The 13371-nt window shown below is 45.6% G+C and overlaps 1 protein-coding gene across 4 annotated transcripts in view; it reads right to left on the bottom strand.

Moving 5' to 3' along the window:
* LOC125887434 (transcription factor SOX-6-like) overlaps window positions 1–13371 on the bottom strand; it is a 142671-nt gene that overhangs the window by 78746 nt on the left and 50554 nt on the right. For all 4 annotated transcript variants that reach the window (XM_049574232.1, XM_049574229.1, XM_049574231.1 and 1 more), the window contains exons 3-4: window positions 12163–12382; window positions 9095–9305 (exon numbers count right to left, since the gene is read on the bottom strand). In XM_049574232.1, the coding sequence (XP_049430189.1) occupies window positions 9095–9305; window positions 12163–12381 (430 nt within the window). In that variant the 5' untranslated portion in view covers window position 12382. The remainder of the gene's footprint in view (window positions 1–9094; window positions 9306–12162; window positions 12383–13371) is intronic.

Raw genomic sequence — 13371 nt, forward strand, 5'->3', positions numbered from 1 at the left:
CAGGATGAGGACAGGAAGAGGACAGGAAGAGGACAGGATGAGGACAGGAAGAGGACAGGATGAGGACAGGAAGAGGACAGGAAGAGGACAGGAAGAGGACAGGATGAGGACAGGAAGAGGACAGGATGAGGGCAGGAAGAGGACAGGATGAGGACAGGATGAGGACAGGATGAGGACAGGAAGAGGACAGGATGAGGACAGGAAGAGGACAGGATGAGGACAGGAAGAGGACAGGAAGAGGACAGGATGAGGACAGGATGAGGACAGGATGAGGACAGGAAGAGGACAGGAAGAGGACAGGATGAGGACAGGATGAGGACAGGAAGAGGACAGGAAGAGGACAGGATGAGGGCAGGATGAGGACAGGATGAGGACAGGATGAGGACAGGATGAGGACAGGAAGAGGACAGGATGAGGACAGGATGAGGACAGGAAGAGGACAGGATGAGGACAGGAAGAGGACAGGATGAGGACAGGAAGAGGACAGGATGAGGACAGGATGAGGACAGGAAGAGGACAGGATGAGGACAGGAAGAGGACAGGATGAGGACAGGAAGAGGACAGGATGAGGACAGGAAGAGGACAGGAAGAGGACAGGATGAGGACAGGAAGAGGACAGGATGAGGACAGGATGAGCACAGAGTCAAACTTGAGCTGAGCGACATGACGCATCTTTGGTGCAGAGACGAAGCAGCAGCAGGACGCTGGTTTAATTCTGACGTGATGACGTTTGACAGTTTTGTTGCTGAAGTTTGTTTCATTAGTTTTTATTGTGATTTTTTTTCTTCAGTTTTACACGATGAACGTCTGAGAGTGACTCATCAACTTTGGACTCTGACCCCGACTCAGCACGACTGCTGACATCACACAGTGATAAAAATTCATTCATTCATAAATGTTTTATTCTATAAATAATCTTTTCACCTAGAAGAATATATTCAGATGAAACTCCTCTGAAATCACCAACACCTTAATGAGTAACTGGAATCTAAATAATATTTTATTAATAACGTCATTATTATTATTATTATTATTATTATTATTGTTGTTGTTATTATTATTATAAAGACTGATCAATTTGGTTTTTACGTGTGTTTCTCCAGATGTTTCATGTTTTCATTTTTCAGGATTAGAAAACAGACACTAAAACCAAAATGAACCGCAGGCCTTCAGTTTCATTTATTAAAGAAATATTATGTGAGCTGGTATTTGTGTAAATGTATTTTTATCTTTAACGTTCAAAACAATAAAGTCACAGATTTGTTTCTTTTATAAAAAGAAATAATGAATTGACTAAAAATCTCAGAACTGAATTTATGTTGTAAACAAGTGATTTTTTTGCGGCAGATGTTTGTCTTGAGTCGTTTTAGAAGAAACAACATTTTTGGACGGGTTAATTAGAGACGCAGCTCAGTGTGTGTGTGTGTGAGAGAGAGATGGTTCAGCGGAGACAAACAGTTTTCGTCACAGTCCACATCTTTGAAGAGTTGTGTCACACACTCCACTGGCTCCAAACATGATTCGTCCTGGCTCTCACGCAGGCACCATCTTGATTCTTCGTCACAGTGACATCACACCGGCCGCTCGCCGCCAAATAATCAGGTGAACAATTTTCATCTCTCTGAAACCTCAGGAAACAGTCAGGACTTGATAAAATCACTGTTTAATCTGATTTTTTTGGACCACGTTCAAAAAAACCCACATCGCATGAGCTCGTACCATATGCTGGCTGCTGGCCTGCAGCCAGGCGGAGCGGCGGCGGGCTACCAGGCGTATCTGCCGTCAGAGCCACAGGCCGCGGCTCATCATCAGGAAACAGATCCATATCAATTACAGACCAGAGACTGGAACCAACCACAACAAGTCCAGGGGGAGTCGGCCTGTTGGCAGCGCCGAGGAGCTCAGTGCTGACCACCAAACACACACACACACACACACACACACACACACATAGAGCTGCCCAAACGAACAGGTCAGAGTGTCCCACATGATATAATCTACACACACACACACACACACACACACAAAGCCCATTGCTGCACACAATCACAGCTCAGGCAGCCAATCCCATCGAGGACGGCAAACATAGTGCCAGAGCCAAGACTTTGTTAATTAGCCAATAAGCTTAACGGTGGAGGCCGAGCCCACTCACCTGTTAATCTGTCATCACAACCACTTCCACCTGAGTGTATGAATCCATCAGCCCTCACACACACACACACACACACACACACACACAGCAGCAGGTCGGGATCACAGCGCTGAAGCTTCATCTGCAGCTGAGCTGAAAAGAACCTCCACATGATTTCACCTTCATTCACTCAGTGCGTTTCCATGACGACAGAGAAAACAGATTTATATAAAACCCCTGTGAACATGTCAGTGTGAGTGAAATGGTCCTGCAGTGAATGTGTCACAGTGGGACTAACACACCCAGATCATGTGACTCCTGCATGTATACAGCCAATCAGACCCAAACTGGCCGAGGCACTCTGAGCATGCTCCACAGTTTCCGCCCCGGGCTTTGACCCGGAAGTCCAATAGCATTAAATGTGTAAGAGAAGAAGCCGGTAACAACATGGAGAAATCTACATCCAGAGCCGTGACTTTCTGGACGGCTGAAACAGATCTCTGGGACAGAGGCTACTCTGCAGAAAGATCCACTGTTTTATATTCCAGGTGAGGCGTCAGTGAACATTTCCAGCGCAGGTGTTGATGCCAGTCAAGGATGCACATGATCATAGCTCCGCCCCTCCAGAGGAAGACGGACTCTCCACAGTTTGATGTTGCAGCAGTGAGGAAGAAGAAAGTGAAGCCTGGCAGAACATCTCTATTATCACAGGGTCAGAGAAAGACGTGGCCTCGCTCTGACCTCCTCCTCCATTATATAGGCCAGTGGGTGCCCAGCTCTGGCCCGGCCTCAACTCAACACACAGCACAGACGCCTCCATGCTGGACTACACACACTCAACACACAGCACATTCAACACACAGCACACTCAACACACAGCACACTCAAACACACAGCACACTCAACACACAGCACACTCAACACACAGCACACTCAAACACACTCACACTCAACGTCTGAGCTGTAGTTAAGACTTCATGGTTCAGGACTTTAAAGCTCCTAAAATGAGCCTGTTCACACCTGGTGTTAATGTGGGCTCCAGTTCAAACACAACGTCTGGACGTGTGGTCTGATCAGATCTAATTTATATTGAGCAGGTAATCAAGGCAAACAGCTGTCACCAGATCTGAACCGAATATATCTAAATTCACATGTGTGACATGGACCTGGAAAAACAAAGGTCTGAGTTGATGTGAGATGCTCGCTGTCACCATGAGGAGGCTGACTGAGGGGATAAGAACAGATTTTGGGCCCTTTGCTGCCAACACTGGGACACACAGACAAAAATGGAAAATGTTTTTTGTTTAATTATAAGTTCAAGTTTCCACAGAAATGAATCAATTCAAGAAGAGTCGTGATGAGTGCTGAGAGGAGAGCTGGTTTGTTGGATCACAGAGATGCTGCGTCACGTCCTGATGCCACTAATGTCAGACTGAAGATGAGCCGTCGACTGTTTCCATATGAAGGGAGGAGACGCACGGCGCTGTCCACAGATCTGAGGCTGCATCGTGTTTGTGACTGAATCAGCTGCTTCTGTCACAGCTCTGTGTTTTAGGATGTACGAGGGATTTTAACAGAGCAAACAGACGATTGAATCCTTCATCATGATTATGATGATGTTGTATATGAACCTCTGAGGCTGTTTGTTGTTTTGTCTCCTGCCTTCACCGCACAGACAAAGAGACAAAGAGGGGACGACATGCAGCAGAGCACCACGGGCTGGAATCAAACCCACGGCTGTCACAGCGAGGACACCGTCTCTGCACATGGGACGCCACTCACTCACTCACTCACTCACTCACTCACTCACTCACTCACTCACTCACTCACTCACTATATTTTTAACCACAAAAATGAATGAATGAATTAATGCCCTGCTGCTGTCTGTCCATCAGTTTGACTCACTGAATGTAGTCTGATTACTATCTCACAGATTTTATTTTGGTTCCTGGGTCCAGATGTAGAACGGGGTGATTTCCAGGATTAATTCATCGTTGCAATAATAAAGAAATAAATAAGGAAAGAGTCTGTCCACGTTAAGTTACAGTGGAGAGAGAAGCTGACGTGAAGACGAGCGGTTAGACGTATGAAGGACGTGGTCAGCGTTGGAGAGCGTGAGGGTCCTAAAGTGTCTTGTGACAGTGTGGGCGTGGTCACAGAGATCAGAGGGATGATGAGCTCACAGCCTCAGTGTCTCAGAGAAACATTAAAGCACGACATGTATGTATGACACATATCTATTAAAAACAGGAAGTACAAATGCACTGAGCAGGAAATGGCTGAGTGAAGAGTCTCTGAGGGGACAGAGACACTGGAGGACATTTATTTTATGGAACTGACGTGAATCTAACACGTGAATAATAAAGAAAAAAAATCCTATTTGAATTCAAGTAATCATTTTATTTTATATATTTATTTTGTCTGTCTGTCTGTCCTCCCTCTGTCTGTCTGTCTGTCCTGTTCTTGTTAAAAATGAAGTATACAAAAATTAAACTAAGAAAATGAAATTTAAATCACATGTTTTTTTCTGTGTGACAGGAGCCCAAACAGCTGTGTGATGATTGTGTCCCTCCTGCTCTCTGACGGCTGACAGTCAGATCGTCTGTGACTTCCTGTCAGCTCCGTGAACGTTCAGAGATCATGTTTAAACATGAGACAGCGAACGTCTCGTCAGATGAGTGCGTGACACGCTGTCAGATATGTGTTTGTTGTCTCCTCCTCAGACGTCTGACCTCGTGTCTCAGCTCTGTAGTTGACTTGATGAATTGGTCACACAGGTGTCGGCGGTCGGAGCCACGGCCTCATTTGCAGATGAAACACGTGGATGGTACAGTAATTCACAGGGCCGGGGCATAAAGCGGGGATGAGACTGATGTTAAGTGTTGCGCTCGGGGCACATTAGATGGCTGACTAAGTTGGCAGGAGGGCGCCGCGTCCATGCCAGCGACCCGTTAACACAACAATACAGATAACGATAATTCAGTCATCAGGACGGAAGCAGCCTGATCACACACTTCACTGGCTTTAATGTCCATCGGGCAGCATCCTAGAATGCTCTCTGTTTGTAGCCAAAGGAGACAAGGTGAGATGAAGGATGCTAACGAGGCACCTATCAGTGTTGCAGGCGGCTCATTGTTGGGCTCAGTTTATTACAGGCCTCTGTGTCTCGTATTTTTAGCTCCTAAATGACAGAGGCTGGAGGAGCCTTTCCTTCCACAGCACGTCTGGTGCCCACATTTTCTCTTCTGATGTTCCCTCACGCTGGCCTTGAACATTTTATTCAGCCTCCCAGTTTAATAAGTACTAAGTGCTTTAACGTTGTGGAGAAAGTCTTTGTATGCTGAAGCCTTTGTATCCAAACCGTCACACAATGAAGCTGCAGCTCGACATAAACGCTAAACTGTGAGGAAAGAGTTGGACCTTCACCCTCTGGACTCACACGTTGTCAAGTCCATGCAGAGAGGACGTCTCTAACGCACGCCACGCTGACACAGTCTTAAAGACTTGTTGATGAAGCTTTTAAAAGCTGAGGCGGCAGTTGGCTGAAGAGAAAAAGCAAAGTGAGGCCATGTCTATTCATTAGAATGGTCACAGGCACTTAGGTCTCCTGTGAGCAGTCGACAGCTAACAGCGTGCCGACAGGGGGTGAGCGCTGCACGAGGGCTAACAACCACATCATCCACACTTTAGCTCAGGGCTACAGAGCACGCAGGGGTCAGCGGCGTTGGGCTAAGTGAGCGCTCAGTGGCTAATAGGCTGCGTTCCATTTGATCATACAGCGGCTGTAACCTGGGAGAGCTCAGCTGACTGAACTGCTTTCAGCAGGAGGTGGAGGACGAGGCGGCCGACGCCATTGTTCGGCCTTTAATGTGCTCGCCATTTGAGTGCCGATGATCAAATCTGGTGGTTTCTGAACAAAACAGCGTTTTAAGTATCGGTCTAAGTGAATACATGCCGCTGAAGAGTCAGAGAAAAAATAAACCTGCCGAGCTTTCTGCCGTCATCTGTCATCAGCACCACACCAGGAATCTGTGTGAGCCTATTTACCAGGCTGGCCTTGAACTCCCATCTGCATTATATTCCTTTAACAAAATACAAAAATGTGCCAGCTTATGAATTTGGAAAGCTTCGCCTCTCCCAGCGACACACAACAAAGAGCGGGGCTGCCTGCTGAAGAGCAACTCCCCAAATGTTTTTCAGAGGCTCCTGGAGTTGAAGGATAGAAACAGTAATCACGTGGTCGTACAGCGCAGGAGGGGACACCAGGAAGCTTTATCTCAACACATGAGAAATAAAAACAGGGCGTGAAGCTTCATGGCGTTCAGCGTCTGTCGCTGAAGGAGAACTCACTTAACGAAGCATCTATTGATCAGCTCCCGTTTTAACTCCGCTCATTAGGGGGAGGAAAGCCGTCAGTACGAAGGGTTACAGACGCTTGCACAATACATCTTCAAGGACCGCAGCGTTTCACATGAATGAGTTATTATTCATGCTCTCACTGTGTGAATCTGTGTGAGCCTGGTTATACGCCACATGTTTATCTCCTTCCTTTTGTCTTTGCTAAGTGTTTACAGCGTGATCAATGCCACGAGTCCTCGGGGACAGCGACGCTGCTAATTAGCAAAGGAAGAGCCCGACTCAGTGAAGCTGTGTGTTTTTTTTAACCCTAAAGAAGAAGAGAAAAACTGCACAGGAAGTGCGAGTCGTCTCTGAGGCATCACTGAAATATTTCATGACGTATTGCTGCTGAAGGATCTGTGTGTGTGAAACCTTCTGTGGGTGTTTGTCTCCAGGAACATCTTCAGCTTCTCTTTTCTCAAGTTTCATTTGACTCTCCATCTGTTGACTCTTCCTCAGAAGGACGTAAAGTTTCTCTCAGCGGTTCCTCTCGGATGTTTCATCTGTATGTTATTGTCAGGGTGGATTTTAGCTGCTCTTTGAGATCATGTGCAGTGATCCCTGTTTTATGTGTTAGGGTTCACGTACAGCAGAAATTATCACACTGTCTTTTCTTTGTAATAATTTATATTATTTGTTTTAGAGCTGTAGATTTTGGATTTTTGTCTGTAACTGATGTTGTTGTCTGTCTCTGGTAAAATACATTTCTAATCTCAAGATGTTTTTTCTGGTTAAACAAAGGTTAATTTTTTTTAATTAACAAAATGATGGTTGTGGTTAGGTTTTATTTTGAAGCTAAAAAATATACCTTCAGTCATCAATAAGAGAAGCTCCCGTTTTCTGAATCTGAACATATCATACGTCCATGATCTCTGACACAGTGAAGATTTACTGAATCTGCTCTTTGTCTTCTTTTTAATATCAAAATCATTTCTTCTTCTTCTGGTGACAGTGTTTTAATAAATAAACTGCAGAGGCAAAAAGAGACACGTAACACACACGCCTCCTCTAAAAGAAGCCACGAGTCACATGATGTTGAGCACCAGAGTGAAATAAGACTTGTACAGTGTGATTTACTTACTCAATTAAAAAAGGTTAAATATTTCTCCGTCCAATAAGAGACCTTCACACTATGACAAATAAAACAATCCTTAAAAAACAAATAATGCACTTAAAAAAAATAGAATTAAATGAAGCATTAAAAAATGGATCCTGAGGGAAACGATGTGGTGAAGTGCGTGAGGGGAGAGGATGAGCAGATAAAACTGTCAGCAGCAAAAAACAAGGAGGAGAGATTTGCTCAGTTGGACGTACGTTTGTTTTCTCTTACGGTTTGTGATTTATTATTAGTGTTTGTTATCTGCGTCTATTTTAGGATCATTTCTCAGTAGCTCACTGTTAGTAATTAATCTAATAATAAAATGGATTTTTTCCCAAGGGCTTTGGGCACCAGGACGCAGAGTGTGGTGGGTGCAGCCCAGAGTCCACTGTGATGGATCATCAGAAAACAAACTGCAGGAGTGTTTGTGCACAGAAGAGAGAGAGAGAGAGAGAGAGAGAGAGAGAGAGAGCGAGCGAACAGGAGCTGAGCGGGGTCGAGCTCCGTTACAGGACACTCAGACATGTGAAGGAAAACACATGAAAAGAAGACACACACACTTCAAGTTGTCCCCGAGCATTTCCTCCCACTCACGTCCCCTTTGATTTGACAGGAAGATGTCACAACACACACACACACACACACACACACACACACTTTTCCTGCCTCCGGCTGTCCCTCTTTATGTATCAATAACAAAGTCGGAGCTTTAAATGAGAGGCATAAAGCGCCGCTCTCACATCGTCCTGATTACTGCGTGCACACATCAGTAAAGAGGCTGTTAGATGCTCTCACATCTGACTCGCTGTGAGGTGAGAGGGGGCAGGCTGAGGCATGCTGGGAGATCAGATCAGAGGAGCGCAGGAGAAAGGAGAAAGGGAAACCTGTGTTTTCACTGATTGATATTGTGATCTAACGAGCAGAGGATCTGTCAGCTGTAATTTTAGATGTTCAAAGATGGTGAGGAGAGGATGTGCTCGGAGACCGAAAACAAACCCCAGGTAAGACTGAGCTTCATGTGTGAGTGAAGAGAGAATGAGCTACGACTGCAGAGCGTCCATCAAACACAGGAAGTCAGCTGTGAACTGAGACTGCTGTTAAAGAGCCAACACGACACGTGGTTAAACCTTCTGCTTAGTTTCATTCACACCTCTAGTTCTCCTTGTTTCTCTGTCCGACTGCTTTACTTCTCTGTTTGATGATGCAAATCAGTTCTGCTGAGTCCAGAGTACAAACTTAAAACTTCAGTCACAGCTGGTGGCAGAGACATCATGACATGACATCACAGGAAGAACTGTCCTCGTTGCTCCACCTTCTTTCAATCATTTACAAACTGCAGCTGTCGTTATTTTGAACAGCGAGATTTTTACATGACAACAAACGTTTCAGTGACCTCGACTCAGTAGCATGACACAGACATGAACACGGAGCTGGAACATGACGCAGACATGAACACAAACACTCACCATCTTGTTCTGTCTTGGTCAGCTCCACCAGTTTCTTCTGTTTCAGTGTGTCCACCACGTCTGCCAGGCTTCCTTTACGGCGCTCCGGCGTCCCGAAGGCAAGGCCGCTCATGGCCTCCCCGCGATCCCTGGAACACTCCTCTGGCTTGGGTGGAGAGGTAGAGTTAGTCCGGTAGGAGTAGACGGAGCAGCCTTTACTGCTCTCATTGTCCTGCAGAGGAAAGACTCAGGTTAGAGGCTGAGGAATATCTCAGATATAAAGTCTGATAAGATCATGTCTGTCTCTCAGATCTACACAGTTTCTATGAACTCATGACAAACTAAATATTAAAGTTATGAACACATGTCCAGTGGAAATAAAACATTTTATATAAAAACAAATCATAAACTCCTGTTGTCAAGTCTGCACCATAGTTAAAGACATCAGAACAATCAGCATAAATCTTTTGTCATGTTTCCTCCTCGTACTGAACACAGAGTTTGAGCAGTCTGGACCTCTGTTGGTATTAAAATCATAAAACAGTTGGTTTAGGAACTCTGGACAGCAGCAGGAGGAACTTTAACTGTTCTCTGCTGTCTGAGCGCAGCGTCTGTGTCCCGCTGCTCTTCGCTCTGTCGGGTTAAGTGAGTCTATATTTACCCAGAAGATGATAAGCCCTTCAAGACGACCACATTGTCCCACACAACAGACACTTGAGCACAGGTGTTGTAACACTGCGGCTATTTGTGGAGGCTTTCTCCTCCCCTTACAGAGTGGGGGGATCTCCGAGAACTTTAGGAGGCTTATGTTTCAAAGACAAGGGGCTTTAACTAACAGCGGGATCTTAAGACGCCCTTGAAATGGCTCCAGCAGACCCCGTTGTGCACTTTGTCTTTAAGCAGAAGATGCCTCTGTAATGAGGATTAGAAGATGGCGTGTCACTGGCGGATTGTTCAGGTGTGTTCATAATGCTGCCGAGGACTTACACAAGCAGGACGGCCTGATGGTCGGATCATATCATCAAACCAAAGGTCGCACATTCAGCGTGAGCGGCAGACAATGACTGTCCGTGACCACCCTCAGTGATGTCAGCTGTCCTTGAGCAAGGCAGTCTCTCTGAACACAAAGGCACTATGCTGAGATGTGGAAATGAAATATTTGATGAGGTGCATTAAAAGCTGGGGTCACTTCATGAACTGTCTGTTCCCTGAAGCTTTTCAGACGAGTGTTACACACACAGAGGGGAGGATGGTGTGTGGTGTGTCTTCACAGAGACAACTTTTGGAATCCAAGACATAAAAATCTGTCTTTAAATAGTGACCTTCACTCTCTGGCCAGCGTCTCACAGACATGAGCTTTAAACTGTCCCTCAGTGTTGGAGAGACAAAGACAAGCAGGATGGTGTTTCGCCTTCTCTGTCCTCAGCTCGTCTCTCACTGTCACCTCTTCACAAGCTTCCTACAGCCTCACACAGCTCAAGACTTTTGAAGACTTTCTAACACCACTCAGAATCAAATTTAATACCAATTTCACAATAACCAAGAACATCAGTTCCTGAGAGACAGGGACGGTTCAACAGGACCGAGGTTTGTTCTGTGTTCTCAGTCCTCTGAGCCTGTGACGCATCGCCCTGAAATACAGAATGAACTTGTGCATCTTCGCTCCATTTCTGTGTGTACAGTAAAGGAACGACCTGCCCTACTCTCCCTCTGATTGGCTTGTGCTGGTTGCCTTCAGCCTGTCACCTGCAGTCTGCTCACAGTCAGGACCAAAAAATAAATCAATCAAATATCAGATATAAAAAAAACATGTCGCCTGTTTCAGAAACAGATGTTAGAGAAGCATTGGTTTGTCACCAGCTGGTCACTGTGTCAAATGGATGAGTTCTCATTACAGGGGTGTTGATTGATCCTGTGTGGTGCAGTGCATTCTGGTAGTTGTAGTTTTGCCACAGTAATTTCTCACGTAGCACCAGTTTGAAAATCACGTGTATCTCTCTGCTGCAGACACAACAGCGTCTTTACAGCTGTGAAATATTTTAATACATTTTAATACCAGATAAGGTCTTTTCTTTTCTTTACATTAATAAATTCAATGTTTTTAAGGCTTTTCAAGGACCAGCAGGAACCCTGCCCTCAACCAGGGTGCCTTCAACCTCTCTGACTCAGAACAGAAAACTCTGTCAGTCTGCTGCAGGGCCACACAATGTAGGTTTTAATCCTGTGTGATGAGGTGAATCATCAGTCTGCTGAAGGAGCAGATATTAATGACCAACTGACAAAATATAACATTAACCAAAGCTGACGATTTGATTGGACGCTGTGTACTCGGACATTTTTTTGTCTGATGGTTGCACTACGTGTGTGACCGTATGTTGCTGAAGGTCACACAGCAGTGGAGACACAAAGAGTGCAGCATGAGATTTGTTCAGGACAACACAACGATGATTGCACAGTTTTACTAATGAAATACAGATGACGTTGACGATGACGTCTAACTGACTTCAGAGTTCATATCACGTGCTGACATTGGTTCAAACTAACAGAGTTATAATCTGAAAATGAGAAGAGATAAATCTGATCATGTTTTCGTGTGAGTGTTAAAATATGAACGTGACTGCAGTTTGTGAAATGTTAAATGTATTCTGCCTCCACACTGATACCTGAGGAAACTTTATTCTCAGAAGTTTCCTCTTTCCTCAGAGGCTGAAGTCAAACACAGCTCGTCCATCAGGGACCAACACAACCTGCAGCAGTGTAACACACACACACACACACACACACACACACACACACACACACACACACATGAAACCAGGCTGTGGAGATGAGAAGCAGCGAGGCGAGTGCTCTCAGGAGGAGAAGCCTCGCCGGGCAGCCTGCAGCAGCGCCTGCAGCACACAGACCACAGACGACCACTGCTGTGTGTGAGAGAGAGCGTCGTACACCGTCATCATTATGTATGAAGCTCTGTGTGTGTTTCACCCTGTTTTATGAGACACACACACACACACACACACGTTCACCACTACACATTTGAGTTATAGCATCACGTCTGAAGCTAAGATATGGTCAGTCCATCAGCTCACCATCACAGCAGGCGCCGTGTTCTCCCACTCAGCCTCCGTCAGCTTCTCTCTGATTGGCTGTAGCTCGTCAGGGTGGGGCCGCTCATGAGAAGAGGGAGATGGCGTCTCCTTCGGGCCCTCTCGCTCGTCACCGGCCCAGGCCGCGTTGTCCTGACCCATCGCTTCCTCTTCCTCAGACGGTGGGTGGAAGGGAGGCGTTGCTCGCATGGAAGACATCATTCTGTGGAGGAGAGGAGGACGAGGGGTTAAACATGGAGGTCACAGTCTGAGCTGCTGCACAGACGTACGCCATGTTAGTATAGGCCTCTACAGATCGAGAATCTCAACACAGATCATGTGAGCGGCTGAAGGTCTGAACCTCTGAGGGCCATTAAGAGTCAAAGAGTTTGATCATCAGGTGAGTCTGACACCTTCCTGAAACTTTAATGTATATTCTTAGTGTGTCAAAGAACCGCTCTGTCCTCTCACGTGTCGTCATAAACTCCGCCCACCTGTATCATCACCAGAACTCCCTCCATAGATCACATCACGTCTGTTCTCCAGCAGCTTCACTGACTTCCTGTTAAAGATTCTGCTCCTCACCTGTAAGGCCCTCCATTACCACGCCCCATTCAGAGCCCCGCCTCCTCCCACCTGTATGAACTCCTTCATATCTACACACCCTCCTGAACTCCTACCATGGCTTCTAGAACCTGCCTAAAAATGCCTAAAGTGTAAATATGTACTTCATTGTTCGTTATTATTATCACTGTTATTATATTGTTATTACAAACAATACAACAAAAAGGGGCGTCGGTAGCGTAGTGGATAGTGCCAGTGCCCCATGTACAGAGGCATCGCCTCGCTGCTGCGGCCACAGGTTCGAATCCGGCTTGCGGCCCTTTGCTGCATGTCAGTCCCCACTCTCTCTCTGTCTCCCCATTTCACTCTCTGTCCTGTCAATAAAGGCAAAAAGCCCATAAAAATAATCTTTAAAAAACAATACAACAAAAAGAAGACAGAATCCCAACGACGCGAGGATGTGTACAGTACGTCAGGTTACAGGCAAAAAGATATAAGTATGATGTACCTGTCTCATCACCAAACTTTTCCATTATTTATCATTTTGTAAAAATGTTCTGAAAGTCAGTTTGTGTGTAAAAAAGTGTTTATGTCATTTCTCTAAAACACAGCAAGACTTTATCTGAAATATTTCAGATCTCAATCATC

Source organism: Epinephelus fuscoguttatus, linkage group LG4, assembly GCF_011397635.1.
Source record: "Epinephelus fuscoguttatus linkage group LG4, E.fuscoguttatus.final_Chr_v1".
Classification (NCBI taxonomy): domain Eukaryota; kingdom Metazoa; phylum Chordata; class Actinopteri; order Perciformes; family Serranidae; genus Epinephelus; species Epinephelus fuscoguttatus.